The sequence below is a fragment of the Diplotaxodon limnothrissa genome, linkage group LG7 (assembly GCF_057381915.1).
Source record: "Diplotaxodon limnothrissa isolate DT_005_m linkage group LG7, D_limnothrissa_male_GT1.1, whole genome shotgun sequence".
Taxonomy (NCBI): domain Eukaryota; kingdom Metazoa; phylum Chordata; class Actinopteri; order Cichliformes; family Cichlidae; genus Diplotaxodon; species Diplotaxodon limnothrissa.
Window position 1 is genome coordinate 19,902,710 of NC_140602.1, and position 22,095 is coordinate 19,924,804.

Below are 22,095 nucleotides of genomic sequence, written 5' to 3' on the forward strand. Positions count from 1 at the left end.
TCTGTTCAGATCAGATTTCGTTGTATTGTCTAACTGTCTGCCCAATCAGTTAAGGGAGCGGAGGGGAGGTTGACTGTTCCTCCCTGGTCTGGATCTCTGTCTCCCTGCAGTTTTACAAGACAAAAAAACATAACAAACCAAGTTTTTTTTATCATCTCTTACCAGAAACCTCTTTCCACATAAACCACTCGAGATCCGAAAGTCACAACAAAGTACACACCTCCTCTGCAGAACCTTTTAAGGGCACAGTAGCGTGCTCCTGTTTTCCTTTTACCATTTTTCTCCTGTTTTTTTTTCTTTCTTCTTACGTTGGTGTCTGAAGTAATCTCTCAGATTTCCTGTTATTCCCTCCCTCTATGTCGGATTTCACCTCTAAGGTATTTCCTGGGTTTTGAAACAGCCCCTCTTCTGACCCCCCTCACCTTTTTCCACCCCTAAATATTACCCTGCTACCCCCACAAATCCCTGCCCCTTTTCCTCTCCACTCCTCACACTATAATTTAGACAAATTTGGAATCACTTACAGTGGCTATGGCAAATGTGTTTGCCATCAGTTTGGCTTATAGGCCCTGAACCTGTGGTAGCACACCTTCTATGGTTACCAGCAGACGTGTTATTATCCCATCACTATTAGCGCTTCCTGCTCTCACGTGAAGTGAATAATGTGCCTAGAGATTTATGGGAGTAAGGTAAAGTGATCTCATATTAAGGGCATTTAGACATTTCCTTAATATCCAGCACATGCCAAATCACTTGGGCCCAGTACCATGGATAGAAAATATGATTTTAAGAAATGCAGCATTTAACAGCTTGGAAGTCTATAAACTACCACACTTAAACATAACAGAGGAAGGTAGCAGTCAGCAGCGGCTTACCTGCATGTGGTTGACTCAGAGATAAGGGGCAGGGATGCACAGTCTTCATGATCGGTGCCATGCTTTTGCCCATTTTTACAGCAGTCCTCCATTGAGATTTGTTCTGCTCCTATTAAAAACAACATTGTTTTTACCTTTGCATGTACAGGTGAATCACAACAGGCCCCACATTATAGTGCTGGCCACCTGCCTGCCTACACACACACACACACACACACACACACACACACACACACACACACACACATCAAGTGCCTAAACACACTGTGCCTCAAATATATATCAGATGGCAAACTTCTGAGCATCATTTGAGGGGAATGAGCAACATTTATCCGATGAGCATTTGTCTTTCAGCAAGACCAAACAGTTTTTATTAATTGAGCAATGATGATCTGTTTTTTTGTCTCTCTTTCCTAAACAAAAGACAATCCTGCTATTGTGACCCAAGACAAATTGTATAGCAAATAAACAAAATTCAGAGTCTGTTTAACGATATGAAAAAAAGCCTTGAGAGATTTTTTTGTTTGTTTTTTGCCAAAGACAATGAATGATGGATATGTTTTTGCAGAACCACATGAGGCCTTTTGACTGGAGCGCGACCAACTCTGTGGTAATCTGGCTGTTTATTCATGTGGATTAGAGAGTTTGGAATGCTTCGACTCTCTAAACAATCAGCCGTAACAATCACATCAAGCACATTCGTTTGCCTGTGGTTAGTGTGTTATATGCCAAACGTGAAATAGCTTTGGCAGATCCACGTCTTGGGCTTTTTTTCCAGTTTTTTTGTTGCCTGTCTCAAACCAAGATCGGTCTACAAAATTGACATTAATCATCGTTATTTCCCCCCTGAGAGGAAAAAGAGAAAACAAATATTGAATTATCCAGAATAGTGATTGTGAAATACCTCAAACAGAACCATCTGCGTCTAGCAGGAGTAAGCAAGATCAGATAATAAGTTAGATTAGGCAGGTAGGGAGGGAGGACAAGTGTCTGGAATTGCAGTCCACAGTTTTATAGATTTGCTGCCCTCTCCCAGAGGTGCAGGAGGAATGTTTTATTATGACCATTAAATCAAACTAGTCAAGCTGAGGCGAAAGCGGGAATAGTTGTTATCACAAACAGTCTGCATACTGGTAAACCTCGTGGAAACACAACGCAAGAGCTGCTGTAAAACTTCATTTCTCAGGTTCATCACAAGTTTCTATAAGTCCCGCTTAAAATCTAGAACTAATATGAGGAGAAGCATAACAATGACACAAGAAAGAGTTCTTTAAAAAATGACACGTTTTGATTGTTGTCTGTTTCTTTAAGAAAGTAAGCGAGGTTACAGGAAAAAACAACTGTGCCCATTCCTACTACAGAAAGGAGGTTTAACCTGGCAGAAAGGAGCGAATATGGATATAGGATTTATTGGTAGACAGGCACATTAGCTGACTCACTACTGACTTCTGGAAGTCTGGCACATCACAGTATTCTCTGGCCAATAAACCTTGTAGCAGCTGGATGAAATGAGATGACATTTTAAAAGCTTTTCACATGGACCTACCAAGCAGGCTCCCCCAGCCTCTCTCTCTCTCTGTCTCTGTCTCTCGCTCACTGACTTAATTTGTTTTCTGAATGTGTAAGTAATAACGGGGTTTTCCAAAAAAGCTAGGAAAGCAAAACTGTGCTCACAAGAGGCTGAAAATATGGATGTTTATTAACAATAAAGAATCCTATTTAAATGTGTGTACCCCTGTGCATATGTGTAATGTTTTGGGTTTTTTTTACCACTTCCAGTAACTGACACCATCTTGTCAAAACACATGATTTGTATTAGAACTGGAAAGGCATCCAAGAGGTGTCCAGAGTCCATAAAAATGAACTAATCCTAAACTCTTTCTTAGCTTAGTCAGTGCATTTTAAATGCCAGGAACAGTTGGTCACTTATTCTAAACTTCCCCCAGCGATCTGTTCTGGACTTTTCCCCTCACAGTAGCGTTCTGCTGATAACTAACTCTAACCCACTAGGCATCACTGACTCATTCCTTTGCTACCGCTGTCTACTGACTTGAAAACCTAAGATTGAAAGACCAGAAGTGCTTTAAAACTGCATGGCTTCTTGTCTTTTATCAAAAAAGAAGAAGAAGAAGAAGAAGCAAACCAGGCACAGCTGTGCTCTGGTTTAGATACAGCCTGCCATAATTCTCAGTCTCCTCGGTGCATTGTCTGTCTGGAGAGGGCTAATTTCCATTTTGGATGATGTTGTAGCTGTGAGGGCCATTCTGTCTTGGCAGAGCAGCACATGTCTTGTCTGCGTCTAGACGTCTCATGTAAACAAGGCATAATGAGCATAATGAGCCTACTCGTGGAGCCCCGCCTACACAGAGGAGCTGGCCTCAGACAGACATCACAACATAGAAGTGTGCATCTCTTTCATAGGCACCACTCAAAGCTGACATGTGGAAGCTTCTTCCAATCTTACTGATATATACAAAAGGCTGAAACCAAAGTCGAGCTTATCTATCTGGAATGCATTTGGTTATGCAGTTGGTTGAGCTGATACCCAGCAGATCTGCAGAAAGACCTGCAACACAACCTCCTACAGAGAAGGCAGCTGAGAGAAAGGTCCCCCTGCTGACTGTGAAATTGCCCCGTGTGTGACCACAGCACACTGGGCTTTTTAAGACACGGCTAGTCTTATGATTTGGTGACCCTGCTGTGAGGCTCAATCTCACCCTTCTGTCTAGGACCACCCTGCCCTGGTGAGATACTGGTTGCTCTTACATAGCATCACAGCATACCAGCACTCGGCCTTTGACTTGCAGGGCAGAGAGTGAAGAAACCTCAGGCAGGGATGACTTTTGCTTCACAACTGGTGTGAAACTACATTTTAACACTCTCCATGTGGGGTAACATATCATCACTTCATGGAATGGAGTGATTCCACTCCACAGTGTAACTAAATAAAACACAGTAGTGAGAGAGTTAAAGGTAGAAAAGGTTAACTGTAAAGTTCTATAGTTGTGGGTTTTGTTGATGCAGTGCACAAAAGTTGGAAAATGGTTTAGATGGCACTTTATATGGTCACACTGCTACTTATTGTACATTGTAAGTGGTAATAAAAAAAGAAAGAGGTGTGGGATTATAATATTATTTTATGCCATGTTAGACCTCTAATTAAAGTTTGTGAATTATTATGTAGTTTTAGTTTGCATTATTCTCCTGAATTAGAAGAAGGTGGTAACTATTGCATTTGTTAAACTGATTTGCATTATATTAGACTGCTGATTTATTGTGAATGAATGACATTGTTTTATGATGCATTATACTGCTGAGTTATAAGAAATACTGTTCGCAGAAAGTCATCGCCTTATTTGTCTGATTAGAAGAGAACAGAACATACTGGAGTTTTCTGCCCCATCTCAGCAGGAGCAGATAAACAGGGAGCCAAGGTCGTAGCTTAGGCGCCGTGTGAGAGAAAGCATGTGAATGTTTAGGCTTTTATGAATAGGTGGGGGCCACTAGAGGCTATAAGAGGTTGATCAATGCTCCACCATTTTGAGATCGGATGCTGTCTGCGTACGGTGTCCATCTCCCACGCGTGTGATCATTAAAATCATTGTTTGACTCAACCTGGCCGGACCAGTGTTGTTATTGTGGTTTTTCCTCTTGTATCCATCCCCAATATCAATATTTGAATCCGTAACAGAGGAAAAACAATGATTCTAAACAATAGTTTCAATCTTTTAATTTGAGATGTTCGAGCCTTAGCAATTTTAATAAAGACCTGCAACACTTTGAAGCACCCACCTTTGCAAACTTTGCTTTCATCACATGCCCCAACTAGCCCCCAGACAAATGCATCACTTCCCCAAGTATCACCCTTTAGCCTGTTATCTGTCTGCTTCTTACTTTGAGTACTTTAAAGTGAAGCTGTCATGCAATATGCGCTATTCATCCAAATCACTGTCACATGCACAGTCCCACTGCTTGGCTCACCTAGCAGCAGTGATACCCAGCTTCTCACGCTTACCTTGGCCAAGAAGAACTCCGAACAGAGAGAAGAGCAGCGCTACGCGCAAAGCCATTGAAAGAGGTGAGACTCAAAGTATCAAAAACTGGAGAGAAACAGACGTGGACGAGGTGGACTTTCCGATGCTGGTTGTTCCGCGGGGATGTGTGAAAAAGCTGCAGTGCTCCTTAAAAAAAGATGAAGAAGAAGAAGCTAGACTGGGAAAAGAAGTGGATTTGATGGAGCTGAGAGTCGCAGTTGCAGCTTGACTGAAGGAATGAGCGTCTAATTACGGCACCGCGAGGGGCGGGCTGAGGGCCACAGGCGCACACTTACTGCTTATCTTGTTTGTGTGGCTTATTTCAAACCACATCGCAGTTAGAGTTTATGATTACAATATATAATTTACAGATAGTATATTTTAGCGAGTGTACAAAAGAGCTGTCGTTTTAAAATACCTCCTATTGCAGATCCTTTGTTGTTGTTGTTGTTGTTGTTAAGTGTCCTGAAGCAACATCTGAAAAACTGCCTCTGGAGATGGGACTCGCAGTCATCTCCGGGCTACTGTACCGTGAAGTGTGCGCTCACACATGGAAACTGCACTTCCATCAATGGCAGAGCAGAGTATTTCTGCCTGTGACTAATGACTGTAGTGATTACCCAACATCTGGAGCTGGTTTGGGGGTATTTTAAAAATGTGTTGTGGCTATGTCCAGACTGTAAGCCTTGAAACCTTTTGGATTCCTCTGAGGAAATAAGGAGAATAAAAAAATAAATAAATATTTTCACTACCACTAACTGCTGTTATTCGCTGTTATTTCTGAGTTTGGTGCACTTACAGAGACCTAAGACCTGGCTCTGTGACACCCCCGCCTCCCAACCCATCCCACCCTTAATATTGTATCTTCACAGCAGTGTCACAGGTCCCTGCAGTCCTACTATAAAGCTTAATTTTCTATAGTAATGTGAATGAATTCAATCTTCCCTAAGTGTGCCACATGTGTGCAATCAACATCAGTCAAAGTGATCACGAGCTGTGAAAAGTGGCTACATATAAACAAGCCACAGACGCATGCACTCACACACGTCTACCAGAACTGGCAAGAAGTGGAGAAATAATTGATATAGTGCTTTATAAACATTTTGTACCAACTAAGACCCTCTGCAAATTCAATCAGTCTACTGGCTCTGGGCATTGTGACAGAGAGAGATTAAATGATCTTCTAATCAAAGCCATATGGCTCCACCACCACCAGTCTAACCAACAAGAAACACCACCAAGGGCTTGATATAAGGACACCACAGGCGTATAAAAAAGGCCACAGGTATATGACTGTCATAAAAGGATAACTGCCCTTTTAAATGTGTAGTGCTTGATGATCCGTGTCTTGATCTCTTTGTGCTTCCGTCCACTACAGTGTGTATTTTCTGCTAGTACTCTGACAATCTCTCTGTAAAAGTACATTTTAATACAGCACACTGGTGTTTTGAATGTTGTAGCTCATTTAATAGAATAAACAAATTGCACATTCTTGGCAGTTCTCTTTCATTTCACTATACCACACCAGTTTTACAGAGGTGGGTAACTGGGGTAAGTTGTTAGGATGAAAATCCACAGCTTCCTTTCTCAGTATATGTATCAAATTGCAATATTTCTAATATAATATTTTTGAAAATGGGCTTTATATTATAAACAAGCTTCGGGGGAAATTGTTTGAGCAGGTAATCCATCACAGAAAGGTTTTGTCTCTTTTTTATTTCCTCCTTTTTCACTTCACCTGCATGGAAAATGGGAAATATTTTTGAATCAACCTGCACTTGGACACTACAGTACAGCAATTAGACCTTGCCACAAGTAAAAGCAGACACGGTGGGGTGGCTTTTGTAATGGATTGCCAAATCATTTGGAAAAATAAGCAAAGTCTAGTATCAGCAAGACAGGAAAAAAAGTTGCTATAAATCCTAAACGGTGTTATCAAAAAGTATTTGGCCCCTTCCTGATTTCTTTGTGTTACTTTCTCACAGAAACAGAAACGTCCACGACGCAGGACTTTGTTGTGTTCTCAACCTGTGGGTTAAGCCTCTACTAGCAGTGCATATGTAGTTCTTGGAGACCTCTATGAGCCAAGGATCCAGGGGGGTTATCACAATAACAAAGGCAATTACTTTTTCACACAGTCAGGTATGTTTGGATAGATTTTTTTTTTACCTTAATAAAGTTACTTATTATTTCAAAATTGCATTTTTTTTTCTTTCTCATAGTTACCACTGTTGCTTCACTCAAGGACATGAGTTTAACTCCACCATCTGGCCTTTCAGTGTGGAGTTTGCATGTTCTCCCCATGTTTGCATGGGTTGTCTCTGGGTACTCCGCCTTCCTCCTCCTCGCCAAAGACATGCAGTTAGTGAGTTTGGGTTAATTGGTGATTCCAAATTGCCCATAGGTGTGAATGTGAGTATGAATGGTTTTCTGTCTCTGTCAGACTGTTGACCTGTTCAGGGTGTACCCCCACCTCTTGCCCTATGGCAATTAGGAAAGGCTCCAGCGCCCCCCAGCAGCAACCCCCCCCCCCACAACCCTGATAAGGATTTGGTTTTTACTCTGGTTATTTTCATCTATTGTTAAAATGTGTTTGATGATCTGAAACATGTAACAAGTATGCAAAACAAAAAAAAAGGAAAGGGGGGGGGGGGTGCTCTGTGTGCTGTACCTTTGGGTTAAGACTGTAGTACTACTATAGTAAAGCATATGTAGTTCCTGGAGTCCTCTATCAGCTGAAGACGTAGCAACCCCTTCTTAGAATTATCACAACAAAGGGCAAGTCTTTAGTGCTGACCAATCTTAATCTTATCTAATAAGAGATAATATGCCATAAAAGGAATGAAGAATGTCCAACATGAAAGCCAGGACCCTGCCATGCTTCCAGTCCAGCTGGCTGGAGAACAGTCAGAGGGCAACTTCCCATGCCTTTCAGTCCACCAAAAACAACTAAGCCTCATTCCTTCACTCCACCTCAAATCTACATTTGGGTTTTAACAAGTAAACGCAGCATGAGCTGACTTGCAAGCTAATAGGTGAAGGAAATTGGAGTGGCCAAGGTCGCATTCAAACAGTGTTAATCTTGTTGTTGGGGGTGTAGCGCAGCTCCTTTGAAGCTCCTTAAAGCTGGTCTTGCCACGTCTATGTCAATCTGCAGAGGGTCACAAACACATCAAAGGCAGACTGAAATCTGCCCCGTGGGACACAAAGGAGTTTGTAGAACAACATTAAACTCTATTAACATGGAGCTACCGAGCAAAAAAGGCGTAGAACATTAAACCTTAGCTGGAGCTGCTACTCAGTATATAAGGAATAACAGTTACTATACTTGTTCAGTTATGCAAGTTGACCTGAATGCAGGAAGGTGTATGCGTAAATGTTTTGACCTCTGGTGATGAGAAAACCATTCTCCATGCCTTATGTTTATAAGAAAGCTTTTTACGTCAACATTATGCCCCTGACGGATATAATCACACATATTGTTACATGGGCAGCGTCACCAGAATATATAATATAAAGAAGCCAGAATATACATTAAAAGATGGTAAATAAAACTGCATTTTCCTTCACGATGTTCTGGCTGTGAGAGGCCTTGAAACACATTTTAACAATAGAAACCTGAGAGTTTGTGATTACTGTCATTTGATTACAGGAGTAGTAACAAAAGAACAACTAAAATGTCAGGTTTCAGTCAGAAGTAGAAATACTGCAAAACCTACTAGCTTTAATTCTGATTTGAACACAAAAAAGTACCATTTGATGTCTGAATTGATAATTCTTGTCATGCAATACCATTTAATCATTAAAACTAAAATGTATTTGGTAACTTGAAGGCAATATTTTTTAATAAAACAGTACACACCACACATTCTTTGTGCCATCTGGCACATATCCAATTGTTTAGGAAAATTGGAGCTTTAATCCAATACCCTCTTCTCCACTGTGACAGCTTGGTGCATCCTGGGAATCTGAATATGTGCGTTGGCGTTTTGCAAGTGGGAATATATTGTCAAGAGACTGGAGTTGAGAATCTTGACAATCGGGTGAAGCAGTCTGAAACATCTCTGGTTTTATTTCTGGAAAGGTCTGATCAGGGTAGATGAGCTTCAGATAATCTTCAAAGAGTTCTTTAAATCTCCTACATGTCACGGCAAGTTCAGTGTTACTCTGGCACTGAAGGAAGATAAAACGAAAAGGATGAAACAGTTTTAATAACAGGTGTCAAGAACTGAATAATAGTTATTGTTGCAGAATATTTGTCTATGGTACCTCACAGCAGGCCACACAGTTTCCAAAGATGAGCCTGATGTCTAATACAAACTCTGCGGGGTTTTGATAGCACATACTCTGCTCAGCCTCTAGACGGTTTTTCACTGTGGAAAAACTCACTGGTCCCTTTATAGTCAGACTGTCATCAGCATGTACCTGTAGTATTTAGAAAGGAAATGATAACAGAACAATAACACATTATTGTCATTTTAGTTTTTTCAAATCTGTGGTGTCCATCGACATGTAAACAGCATGCACATGGGACTATGGAGTTTTACCCTGTTTTGCCATGTAAAAGTTCAAATAAACAGCTATTTCAAGCCAAACCACCAGAATCACACTGACCCCTCAAGTCCAATTATCAAACACTGCAAGTTCTGGGCCTGCAATGAACTTACGGTTTATTTACAGTAAAGCTGCTCTGCCTCTGATTTCTAATTTCTGTCATCACTGATAAATATGGTGCATTACATACAATTAAAATTACAGTTACAGTAACTCCATCTGACAGTAATCCTGTTAATTTTTCCACTATAGTCAGTCTTACGTTCAGACTCACCAAGAGAGATGCAGACTTTTGAAAGACTGAGTTGAGCTCACTGCAAAACAAGTACAGCAACAGCCTCTCACACTTCTGCAACACAAAAAATAAGCCTGAATTAATACATGTCAGAACAACCAAACACATTTCTCCCATCTGTGGTGTGTCAAGCAGAATATTAAACTGGTAAGAGTCGTCTCTCAGGATCTCTCAACACCGTTCTGCTTTGTGTCAGCCCTTGCACTCTTACCAGTTGTTATCAGTTATTAAATGCATGATGCAATGTCAGGCATCTAGCCCTTCAGATACTAAGTTTAACAAACCACTGTTTTAAAGCAATGTAAATGTTTTACCATAAAAATAACAGCCTTGAAATCCTTTTGATGGTAAACTGATTTGTAACAGGGTGAATGACGTCTTTATTTCTACTCCCTGCCTCCAACGCCTGTTCTGGCAGTGTTGTACTTGGAAGTGCAGGTGAAATCTCCTGGGAAAATGAACTGCGTAGCTGAAGACTGAGCCAGCAGACAAGACCCTAGTGTGACAGCACAAGTCTTGGTTGCACGTAGGAGAAGGCAGTGCACTGCAGAAGCAGATGAGAATATTAGCTAACCTAACAGCTATCACGTACAGGATGACTACACATTTACTTTTTCCATCAAACATTTGCTTTATGCATGTTATTTTTTTTTAAAAACAGAACTTTTCTTGTTAAGATAACAAACACAAAATTAGACAAGGAACTCCCTTCTAACCCAAGCTATTTCAATTTCAATTTTATTTATACAGCACAAATCATAACACGCTTCAAGATGCTTTATATTGTAAGGTAGACCCTACAATAATAGAAAATCCCAACAATCATATGACCCACTGTGAGCAAGCACTTTGGTGACAGTGGGAAGGAAAAACTCCCTTTTAACAGGAAGAAACCCCAGCTGAACCAGGCTCAGGGAGGGGTGACCATCCGCTACAACTGGCTGGGCAAGAGAAGAAAGACATGAAAAAACTTGATGGTTCATTTCCCAATTGACTGACACTCCTGTTCAGGGAAAAGCAGATGAGCTGCACTATTTTACTACTTACAATTACTATTTTTTATTGGTGTTTGTACCCATGAAATCGTACATTTAGGAACATAAGCGCTGGTTACAAATTAAAGTAATGTCGTATAAACTAACAAGTTTTCTGCCTCCTACACACTATAATCAAGTAACATCCCCACATAAACCGAGACGAGTATTTCTATAAATGTAAAGTTATCTGAAATGTGCTGAATGTGAGAATGAAAAGACCAAATTTGAACATTCAGACATTCGGCCTATATTAAGACAACATAACTGGTGGATCAAACTGAGGTAAGATGGGATGATCTATCTTATTGCAGAGAACGCAGCTGTATTTACGGTTTATATCTTATATAATGTAGTCATAATGATAACTGGTGATTCTCTGTTAATGAATGAGTGGATTTGTTTTTTAAAAAAGATGCTGCTTACTGGTGTTTTACAAAACGGCTGTAAATTTGGAAAATACATGACTTATCAGATTATGCTGAATTCTGAACTTAATTTGAATTACTTGGCATTCAAGTCATTTGGCTATTGTAGTATTATCATTATTATAATTACATAAATGGTAGTAAATCATTTTTTTTTTAAAAAAGCACTGACTCGTTTGTCCACAGGGGAAAATGCTCCTTCAAAATCCGTCTCCTTCTTTATCGTTTTGGCTTCAGGTTTGCAGACATACTCCATCTCAGGCATTAACAGGTCACAACAGAAAGTGCAAAACCATTCCCTGCTGAAAAAGAGACCATTTACAGACTGAAAACAACAGCCAGTAAGCAGTAACTCACATCAACAAGTGCATAATGCTGCAGTCAGATGTAAATCTCACACCTCCAAGATGTAAAAATCAACTTGCCAAAAGTGGATTTGTTCTGACGTGCTTTTAATTCCACAAAGAAAACAAGCGATTGAATTGCTATTAAAATGAAAACATATGAGCTGTGACATTTTCATCCAAGACCAGTAATAAATAAAGTTTGATGGAGCTGACCTTGGAGATTTGAGGAGAGCTGGAATGTGGCACGTCAGATGAAAAGCTTTATGACATTTTTGGCAGCACAACAGCTGTCCTGTAGTCTGACACACAGCACACGAGGCCTCATTAGAGTCTTCCAGTTGGGTTTTATTTTGCTCTACCTGCTGCTGTTCCCCCACTGAACTGATATGAGTTGGAGGTCCAGTCTTACTCTGGCCCAGTGGCTCACTTGGAGCGTGTGAAGGGCAACAGGGTTTGTTGTCTGTGCTATGTATACAAGTCTGGACATCTTCACCTTGGGAATTTATTTGGGATTGGTCATCTGTGCTGTCGGGGAGGCTGGCTCTTTGTTTGGGATGTACCTAAAAACAAGAAAACAAGAACTGAAAATAACATAACCAACATTTTACAGATTTATCATGGTGCTGAAAGTTTTCATGATTGGTTATTACTGCATTATTATTATTATTATTGTTGTTATTATTATTATTGATAGTAGTAGTAGTAGCTTTAGTTTACATAGCATTTCCCTGTCTATTCCTTCCACCGTCTTGTATTTGTCAAAGTCAAAGACCATATGTACAGTTATACACAGGAATTTGAAACTGCAATGCTCCCATGGCCCTCAGTGTACACAAAAAATCTAAAGGGAGAAAAGGGGAAAAAATAATAAAATAAAATAAAAGTCTTATGTACAAGACAATACAATACTATACAATTATTTATGTATGTATTATTAAATACGATTTATGCATCACTGCCTTTTCCAGTCTTTGATATCATGTCTAGTTTGTGTCTAGTTTGAGTCTTCTTGTCTATGAGACAAGAAGACTTTGTCTTCTGGTTATTTCCTGTTTTACTTTGAAGGTGAGCTATCTGTTGTGCTTCCTCCTACTTTCTGTTCTTCCTCCCTCTGTGATTGCCATCCTTGCCCAAATTGTTTTCACATATTGCTCATTACTTTTACCTGTGTTCTTCTACTTCCTGCTGCTTGCTGAGTTAACTAGTCCCCTGTGTATATATATAATCCTGTGTTCCTCTTTGAGAAACACTGACTAAGCCCATTTTATAGGTGGACACCTGATTTGTTGATGTACTGATCAAATATGGACGTTTAAAGGGAAACGTTGGTTTTCATTTGCCAGTCATTCATAATATTTAATTCATTTATGCAGCTCCAAATCATAACAACATCCACCTTAAGATGCTAAACAATCACAATCATCTTTTTAATCACTTTTAGCCAGATTGTTTAACACAATCTTGGAAAGTGGCAGGATGCCTGAGGAATGGAGAAGTGTACTGATATTGCTGTTCAAGAATAAGCATGATGTGTAGATCTGTAGTAACTATAGAGGGATAAAGGTGATGAGACATACCATGAAGTTATGGGAAAGAGAGGTGACGATCAGTAAGCACCAGTACAGTACAAGTGCACTGAAGTCTGCTTCAATCACTACTCTCTCCCTCCTGGGGACACAGTCTAAACACTTCATCCACCTCATTCCAGAATTCCCCTTTCTGTTCTGACATCCAACCTGTGAGACATATGCCCTGACAACATTCAAGGTGACCCCTTTTCCAGCTTCATACTCATAATTCTGTGTAATACCACCTTCACCTCAACAATACTAATCTTTTCCTTCAAGATTACTCAATTTCTCTTCGATACCATGGTAGAATCCACCTCCAATGGTCTTGGCCTTGCTTGCCTTCTACCAGGTTTCCTGCCCCAAAAAATAAATCTACCCTACTTCTCTCCATCATGGCATCCAATCTGCTCCCTTTATCAGTCATAGTACCTACATTTAAAGTCCCTACTCTCACCTCTCAAACTCCTGTCTTTCCTTCTTTCTCACTGCCTCCTAACACGCCTTTCCCCGTTCTTCTCTCTCTCTTGGCTCTCGGCGAAGGCGGTCGCACTTTTTTCCTCTCCTCCTTCCCCTTATCTTCCCTGCTTAGCCTCTTGTCCTTGTCTTGTCTCGTGTGTATTACTTTCCCTTGAACAGTCTCTCACTGTCGTTCTCTAAAACCTAAAAGAGAATTATGGATGGGAGATTGAGAGACCAGTGTCTGAGCTGCTCGCATAAAAAGAAAATTGACAACATCAACATGCGGACACCATGGCGCCAGCTGGGGCTGGAGCCGAACAAAAACTCCCTGATAACGACTGTGTGATGACTTCCCATCCCATGCACACATTTCCCTTCCCCTTCCAATGCCTTCGATGCTTGTTGCCTCCTGGGAACACGAGGCGGGTCTGGGCCCGCGCTGGAGAGTCGGTGTGGTGGCAGGATGACTGCTGTGTTGCCTAGGATTACTCCTTATCCCCTACCCAACCCTCTTGCTGGTCACGTGCTCTATAATGTTGTACTGTGGACATTTACTGTATGTGCTTTTCTGTGCAGAGGAGTTTTTTTTGTTTCCTGTTCTCATGCTGTCCTCCTGTAGCCCAGCATGAGTAGAGGTCTCTTTTTTTCCTCTTGTACCTTTCCCATTGTAGTGTACATTTCAGTGTTTTTTCTGTAATGCAACCATTCTCTGACTTGTATCCCCATGTGATGTCCGTGTTGTATGTGTAAGGTCGGGGGGCGGGTTCATTCCACTGCAGGGCAACCTGCCACTGCATGTGGCAAATAAACTTTGAACTTGAACTTGAACTTTCTTTCATTGTCTTCAGCTTACAGTAGCACAGTTTTCAAAGGGACCCTATTGGCCAACAAGACCAAAGGCAGTTGTTGTTAATGCCGATCTAATATGGAAATCTCATTCTTTAAGATATGCATGGTTGAACTGGCCAAGATTTACCCTTCTTTATACAACCCTCACTGCTTATCCGGGCTTGGGAACAGCAGTAGGAATACACTGACTTGTGACTTGTGAAGTTACAGATAAAAGCAACTAGCAACAATACAAAATCTATACAGTATTTGAAATAAATCATTCCCTTCTTACATAACTACTTTCATCATCTGGCTCATCTTTGATGACAATTATAGGCCTTGGAGATGATCGTTGTCTCTTCTTTGCAGCAGATCCCACTGCTCCACTAGCCTGGTGTATTTCTGGGGCTTTCCAAAAAATGCTGCTTGGGAACAAAGCAAAAATCAATCAAAGATAAATTCACTTAAGAGACCCATAGCACAGAGTTAATAGTGCCATAACAGAACAAAGAGATAATCTGTGCTTGTATACTTGCAAAAGTGCGCATACTGCTCCCCCCTACCTTGTTTTTTTCTGGGATACTGGAGTGTACACCACTGAACTTTGATGTCTTGGTGCTTCAGAAAAGTTTACAATGCATTTGTCCATTATAAAAAATACAACATTACACATATTCTCTATGCTAAAAAAAACTGCAAAAAAAACAATATGCAAAAATAATTGCAAACATACCATTTCTGCTTGACAAGGAAGTTTCTGCTCCCTGAGGATAGTTTGGTTTCACTGTATACATTGGACCAGTTGAATCATTTCTCCTGGTCATATATGTGGGCTCAGTCTAAACACACCATTGCAAATCAATTACTTAAAAGCAGATATTATACCATGACAATGCCTTCAGTCAATACAGGAAGTTGCTTACCCTCTGTTGTGAATGAGGTAAACTGACACTACCACTGAGGGGTGGCGGAGTTATTTGTGCATAGAAAGGTGTGGAGAAAAATCCATCCATGGGCTTGGTTTGGTAGGTGGAGCCACTTCCTGTCCTTCTCTGCTGATACTATGATGAATGGAGACAATACAGAAAAAGGGAGAGCATGCCACAATCATTTTACTGCATGTGATAAAAAAGGCCCCACCATTATGCCGCAATCTAAAAACCCAATGCAATGTGACCACAGTATGCTTTGAAAAGTCTCAATCAGCTTTCCAGATTTGTCTGCAGAAGACTGCTGCTCCTTTACTACTAGTTTCCTGTGCAGCTTTAACAACTTGTTCACATCAGTAGAAAACAAATGTCTGCACTTTACATGCCAGTATTGTCCTGCTGCAGAATTGAAACCCAAACATCCAGTGAAGCAGACTAAACAACTTGAATAAGAAGATATTATCAAGCCTTACTCAAGAAGTTTCCCCTTTGTCCTCTGTTACATGCTGGCTTGCTGTTTGTCATGCAGATTTATTTGATTTACTTTATTTTTGAGCTATAAGTTCATCCAAAACTAAAATCCTTCCTGACAAGGAAAGACATAAATTGCTCAGGATGTGAAAGCTGTCAGCTCTATTTAGGACAATGCCATCTGCTGTCTGTGCTTGTTAAGAAGGCTTGTCAGTCAAACTTAGGCAAGCACACATCCACACTCACACAAAGAAACGCACAGTAACCTGGGGAGAAAGTATGCTCCTAGTTGAGCTAACATGGTTGGGCAGAGGCCTCGTAAACCTGTGGTCTGGTTGGGGAGGCAAACTGTGGGAGGGAGAGCCTCTCTGTAGGGGCCCTGGGACAGTTTGCTGTAGTTGGATGCTTTGGTGCCATGTGCAGGGGGGAGGAGGTGGTTGGGGCTGCCAATGAGCTTGGGGGTTTAGCTTGTCCACCTGCATCTGGAGCTGAGCCAGAGTGCTATGGGGAGCTCCCAGGGCAATGCTGTGGGGTGAGCCTGAGGAACTCTGCCCACTGTGGGTGTGCTCATGATGAAAACCACCCAGCTGGTGGCCTGGTACACTCTCCACCATTAAAGTGCCTGAGAGGACATACACACAGAGACAGGATGAGCATAACAGGGAGTGATGAAATATATACAGTACAGAAAGAAAATTCCAGAGAACTGTAGGGAGATATATGTAAAACTCGAGGCAGTTAGTAAGTAAAATTATGCTAACTTGGGTTACAATTGGATATAAGCAACAAAAGATAACAATTTCAATTAATTTGTTCCATTTAATCAGTTACTGTATAAACTGTGAAAAATCCACATGTGATGGTATTAGTTTTCTTGTTTTTATATTTCAAAATGCTATGTATCCAGTTTACAGTTATGGAAATTCTGCTTTCCTCAGACACTTCTGTTGACTAAATTAGACAAATGTTGCATTTCATTATGATTGTCAGCCTCAGATGAATATAAACAGTAGGGGTGCAACGATACACAAAATTCACGGTTCGATTCGGTTCGATACTTTGGTGTCACGGTTCGATATTTTTTTCGATACAAAAAAAAATGTTCATGCCTTTTTAATTTGTCATTTATTAAAATTATAAATATATATTTTAACTCAAAAGTACAGTTTTTAAATTTAATGTTGCTGAAACAAAAGTAATTTAAAAAAATAAATAATCTGATTGAGGAATCACTCATCTTTGGAAAAGAGAGTTTATTACAGAGAAATGGCTCTTTCCAAAATAAAAGCTATACTATACGCTTCTTCTGGGCTATATTCTCAGCAGCATATTATAGCGGGTCAGGGCTGTTCGGGGTTCTGTTTGTACAGTTATGTTTTGTTTATGTTGCCATAGTGACGGGTGACGCCCTCTCGCTGCGACGGTGTGTCCTTCCGGGGTCAGAGGGCGCCCTGTGTGTTGTTGTTGTTGTTGCTGTGCGGTTGCCGCGCTGAGCAGTTAGCTAGCGGCAGTGTTCTTCTGCAGATGTCAATAAACGGCTGTGCTCCCTGGCTAGCTCACGGGAAGCAAGACCAAACGATACCTCCGTCTCCTCATTGTCTGAGCTCGCCACAATATTAAACATATCAGGTCCCCATAAGGAGAATCATGTGCTAACGGCTGTCTAAATGACTCGGGTAAAGTTTGTAGCATGCATGCTTGTTGTTTTTGTCTGCTTCCACTTGTCTTTGCACTAGGATGATGTCGGCGTAAATGTGCAGTCATATTCGTTGTGTTCCCACTAGTGCTGTCAGCGTTAATCTCGTTGAAATGACGTTAACGCCACAACACGGCAAATCTCCGTTAACGAGCTATCCTGCGTGGGGCTAGATGGCCAACACGTTAACGAGCTAACTGCGCTAACACACTAGCTCCCACCCATGTAATTGAGCATTGCGTGGCACATCCAGCATACTGTTTTACTTTAGTCCATGACGCGCTTACCTTCAGGGTCATACGTCACATGAAAACCAAAATAATTCCAAACGCCAGATCTGAATGAGGGTGGGGGAGGTTCAATTTGCCATGTTGCAAGGAGAGCTTAACTTCTGTCTCGCTAGCTTGCCCTGCGCTCTTCCTTCTGACTATGCTGTCTGTGTGGAGCGCTCAGTGGATCTGCGCTCGACAGTGCAGCCTAGGCGGAGTAGTCGAACGCAGATTCACTGAGCGCTCCACACAGACAGCATCGTCAGAAGGAAAGTTGATAAAATAAATTACAAATGTTGTATTGTTCGATACATATGCGTACCGAACCGAAAGCACTGTATTGAACGGTTCAATATCGATACGAATATCGTTGCACCCCTAATAAACAGCTAGACAAGGATTTTCATTTAATGCTGAGCTCTGCTCTCAATGAATCCTTCATTTAGATAGATAGATACGTTATTGATCCCACAAGGGAAATTTGTGTGTTACAGCAGCATGATGAAGAGTAAAAACAGTACAGTACATACCATGTAAACAACACAATTAAATAAAATGCCACAGGTGCCTAGTAAGGAGGCTTATAGTGTGAGATAGTCCAGGAATTTATATATTTACAACAGTGATAAAAAAACAAACAATTAACAGTAAAAATGAAGGTAGTTCAAAACAGTCAGAGTAAAACTGACATTGTGTGAGAGAGAAGTGCAAATGCATTAATAAATAATAGGATTTGTCATCCAAGTTTTACTGGCCTCCAGCTAACTCCCCGTGACCATCTGACTCTCCTCATGCCTGTTTATTAATACTGTGCAAGTCTCACTTAGATCACCACCACAGATACAATCTTATGGAAGAATGCCCCTAAAATTATTAAGTAAAATTGAAATAAAATTTCAAGGTATACAAGTTTACTGGAGCAGAAAACAAATAATCCATTCATTCTCAGGGCTGTGGATCACATCATTTGTTAATCTCTTACCCAAATCAACATTTGAGGCCCAGTAAGAGGCTCGGCACTGGAAGCGTATGGTGCTCTGCGGTACGAATGAAGCACTGCATTTTGCCTGAAGGAGGTTTTCGATCTGAAACAGAATCTGCAAACAGAAGGAATGTTATCAGTCATTTTCAGAGGAGGAACATGCATGCTGCAAAAGCCATATGCTTGCGCTTCATCACATCCGAGACATACTAGGCTTAAAGACAACCTGAGATCAGGAAAACAAGACTGTGACAAGATACTGCTTTATGGTTAATTGATTAAAGAGGCCTCACCAAACGTTTACAGTACAAGAGGGCCGTGCCCCCATTCTTGGCTGTGGCCCATTTGATGAAGTCGATGACATGATCCAGGTGTTGGGAGAGATAGCCAATGTCTTCCTGTTGTTTACGCAAGAGACTCTCATGATCTTTTGTAACAGCCTGCAAAAAAAGAAAACGAAAAAGAGGAGTGCAGTGTTAAAGCAGCTTGAGTGGCGGAACTCTGAGCCTCAAGGCCACACGAAACTCACCATACAAATAACATTCTTCTGGAAACAACTCCACAGCAAGCTACAGGACTACAGAGTAAAACTAGTCCATGATAGTTTTACTACACAGTATTGTTTTGCTGCATGTAATCGTCTTTGTCATACCTCAAGTTGATCAAGTAGAATTTTGCCCTTTTTGTTTATCGCGAGGATTAAACTGCTGACAGATTTCTTTATTTCATCACATACAGAAGTACGGTTCTGTTCCACCAGAAGAAGTCTGAAAAACATACATTTAAAGTGTGACTAAGAACAAAATATACATTTATTAATATGGAAGAAGTGACTTTTTTTTAACTAGACATCTTTAAGGAAAAATGAAATACATACCCACTATTTATGGAGTCTGATACCTCTTCTATCAGTTTCTTTTTCTCCTGTAACTGATGAGTCATATGCTCCATGTGCTCTTTGTGGTTTTTATAAGCATCTTCAAGGAACTGATAACTAATTCAAAAACATTAGTGAGTTAATACAGACAGGTTAATATGCATAATATGCATAATGAACTGGGGGGTGGGGGTGTAACTTAATCTCTCAGTGAATTTTTTTCTCCGCCTCAAATGCATCACATGGAGAGATCACAGTATCAATCAAATCAATCCATGAACAGTGGTGAAAAAAAATTGCAATAATAATGTATTGTGATATCATTTCGAGGGGTGCCTGGTGATTCCCACTTCTGTCAATCAATATTACTGAAACAATGCGGTACCTGTGGTCTTTATGCTTGGTGAGTTGGCAGTCCCGACAGGTAAGCAGGTCACATGTCTCACAAAAGAGTTTCAGTGGCTCTTGTTTGTGGATATGACAGAACATCGGCCTCTGATTCGACACAACACAAACGTCTGGAAAACAGCAAAAGGCTCACCATAGTTATTTTTAAACTAATTCTTACAGTATAAAAAGCATGCAGTGCATACTGATGTATACTTATCATTTTGCCCATTAAAATATTGCGGTAGCAAGAATCACATGATACGTCAGCACAGGCATTTAATTTTTTTAAAACAGCTAAATGAGCAGGTAGGTTTGAGTACCTTGTGATACTTCTGACTTCTGTCTGATCATATGGTCTTTGGTGAATTTGACTCTTTGGTGGGCCTCCACACAGGTGGTACACAAGTACTCCACACACTCAACACAAAACCCAGCAGCTTCTGTGTTGTCATTGCAGGTCATACAGAGCTATAGAAAGAGGAGTCAAGCATCAAAAGTTAATAAATATTTGGAAACATGACGTGGAGATGATGGCTCGGCACATGTTTTACCATTTCTTGTTCAATCAAGGGAATGCAATGATGACCCTTATCTGCTAAGTTGATATCAGTGAAGTTTCTACTGACAAGCATTGCTTCTGCTGCCCAGATTTCAGAGCTACAAACCAACAGAAGACAAGGTAGCTTTGTTTTTACAGATATCTCCTTTAATATAGTGTGCACCTGCCCATTAAATCACTGCAAATGGAAATCATCTAGTGCCTTATTCTGGTTCTTACAAGAGCAATGTTTTTTTCTGCATGGCCAATGACAAATAAAAAATACAAGTAAAACTTACGTAGTTATATTTTGATAATTACCCTCAAAAACCCAGCCTGTCCCCAAATTGATATTAATTCATTTGTTACCAACCTGGACTGCTCTCTCCACCGTGCTGCTGGGAGCCTCGAATGACTCCTTCACGAACATATTATCCACCACATCTGCCGCCATACATTCCTGCCTGCACACCGGACAGCGGATCACGTTTACTGGAATCAAGCAGGAGCATAGGTGTTGGTGTAAATCAGTAAAACTGTACATTTCTGGTATTATTTACCATCAGATTATATTTTTTATGACATTTAGACATTTAGGTGATTATGGTTAGAGGTAGCTACAAGCATTTGTAAAATGTATGCAGTTGTGCGTGCAGCTGCTCTGGTTGTAGAAAAGGTTGACAGCCATTAATCGGTCCTTGATCTGTGTTTGTAAACAAAGTGACTCACGTGGTTTGGTCGCGCCCTCGTCGCTCTGGGAGACGGACGGTTCCGTCACGTCCAGATTCCTCGACGGTAAAGGCAAGCACCTCTCGCAGAAAGTGTGCAGGCACGGCAGAAGTTTGGGCTCCTTGCTATGGAAGCTTAGATGACAAACGGGGCACGTGTCCAGGTCATGTTGGTCGAGTGCACCGGACCGCTCCTCTCGCGTGCTCTCTGCTTCGTTCTCGACTGACAGGACAGCAGTATGTCCCGACTCCTGTTTTTCCATCGCATCCATCGGAAACAGTTTCTGTTCTCCAAGTCTAGTTTACTCTGATTCAACGGCACGTACAGGGAGGGTAGTCTGAAGCGTAGGCTATATGTCATTGCTCTCTAGCCGAAGAGAGCGCCTACTTCGTACCTGCGTTGTCCTCCGCGCGCTCTCTATCAGTTCAGCATTTGTAAGCGTCGAGGGTATTATTGTCTACGTGTGATATTTTGGGGAAAATAATTTTTTGGACTGTTGCAGCAAACAGGAAGCACTAAAGAAAAAAAAGGGTACCTGTGTCGCATGCTCGTGTGCCCCAGATGTTGTTGGTCAAATTAGAGCGCACGCGCTCGTTGAGGTAAGAGTGGGGCGGGGTCAAAATCTTGATATGAGAGCCACTGGCTGCGTGTGCTGTGCTATCAGGAGGACAAAGTCCACTGAGCAGCAAGAGTTTGCCTGATTCTTGTTATTCTGAAACTTTACACAGGGTTCAGTTCAGTACAGTAATACTGTGTTATGCTTCTGGTGACGTTATTTATTTATGG

General features: G+C 41.0%; 2 protein-coding genes across 9 annotated transcripts in view; both read right to left on the minus strand.

The window, feature by feature from the left end:
- fbln1 (fibulin 1) overlaps positions 1–5,367 on the minus strand; it is a 31,978-nt gene extending 26,611 nt beyond the window's left edge. The window contains exons 1-3 of one of the 2 annotated variants that reach the window (XM_085359399.1): positions 5,328–5,367; positions 4,891–5,056; positions 876–984 (exon numbers count right to left, since the gene is read on the minus strand). In XM_085359399.1, coding sequence (XP_085215525.1) covers positions 876–984; positions 4,891–4,945 — 164 coding nt within the window. In that variant the 5' untranslated portion in view covers positions 4,946–5,056; positions 5,328–5,367. Of the gene's footprint in view, positions 1–875; positions 985–4,890; positions 5,168–5,327 lie in introns of those variants that run through there. The other variant, XM_085359400.1, reaches the window with a different exon arrangement.
- Positions 5,368–7,945: 2,578 nt separating this feature from the next.
- Positions 7,946–21,873, minus strand: LOC146628195 (transcription intermediary factor 1-alpha-like). Of its 7 annotated transcripts, XM_085359402.1 has the most exons (19): positions 21,310–21,873; positions 20,954–21,072; positions 20,363–20,510; positions 20,038–20,170; positions 19,653–19,769; positions 19,428–19,542; positions 19,069–19,215; positions 18,776–18,890; positions 16,095–16,450; positions 15,352–15,489; positions 15,162–15,267; positions 14,992–15,046; positions 14,721–14,853; positions 11,781–12,127; positions 11,393–11,522; positions 9,738–9,812; positions 9,179–9,334; positions 8,772–9,082; positions 7,946–8,060 (listed from the first exon to the last, which is right to left on the minus strand). In XM_085359402.1, the coding sequence occupies exons 1-18, from the start codon at positions 21,578–21,580 to the stop codon at positions 8,810–8,812; spliced, it is 2,934 nt and encodes a 977-aa protein (XP_085215528.1). In that variant the 5' UTR covers positions 21,581–21,873; the 3' UTR covers positions 7,946–8,060; positions 8,772–8,809. The 7 variants fall into 7 exon arrangements, 6 of the variants coding, with proteins under 6 accessions (XP_085215528.1, XP_085215532.1, XP_085215531.1 ...); XM_085359406.1 differs by lacking the exons at positions 7,946–8,060; positions 21,310–21,873 and adding an exon at positions 20,594–20,699 and having other exon boundaries at positions 8,557–9,082; positions 20,954–21,016; XM_085359405.1 differs by lacking the exon at positions 7,946–8,060 and having other exon boundaries at positions 8,559–9,076.
- Positions 21,874–22,095: the final 222 nt, after the last annotated feature.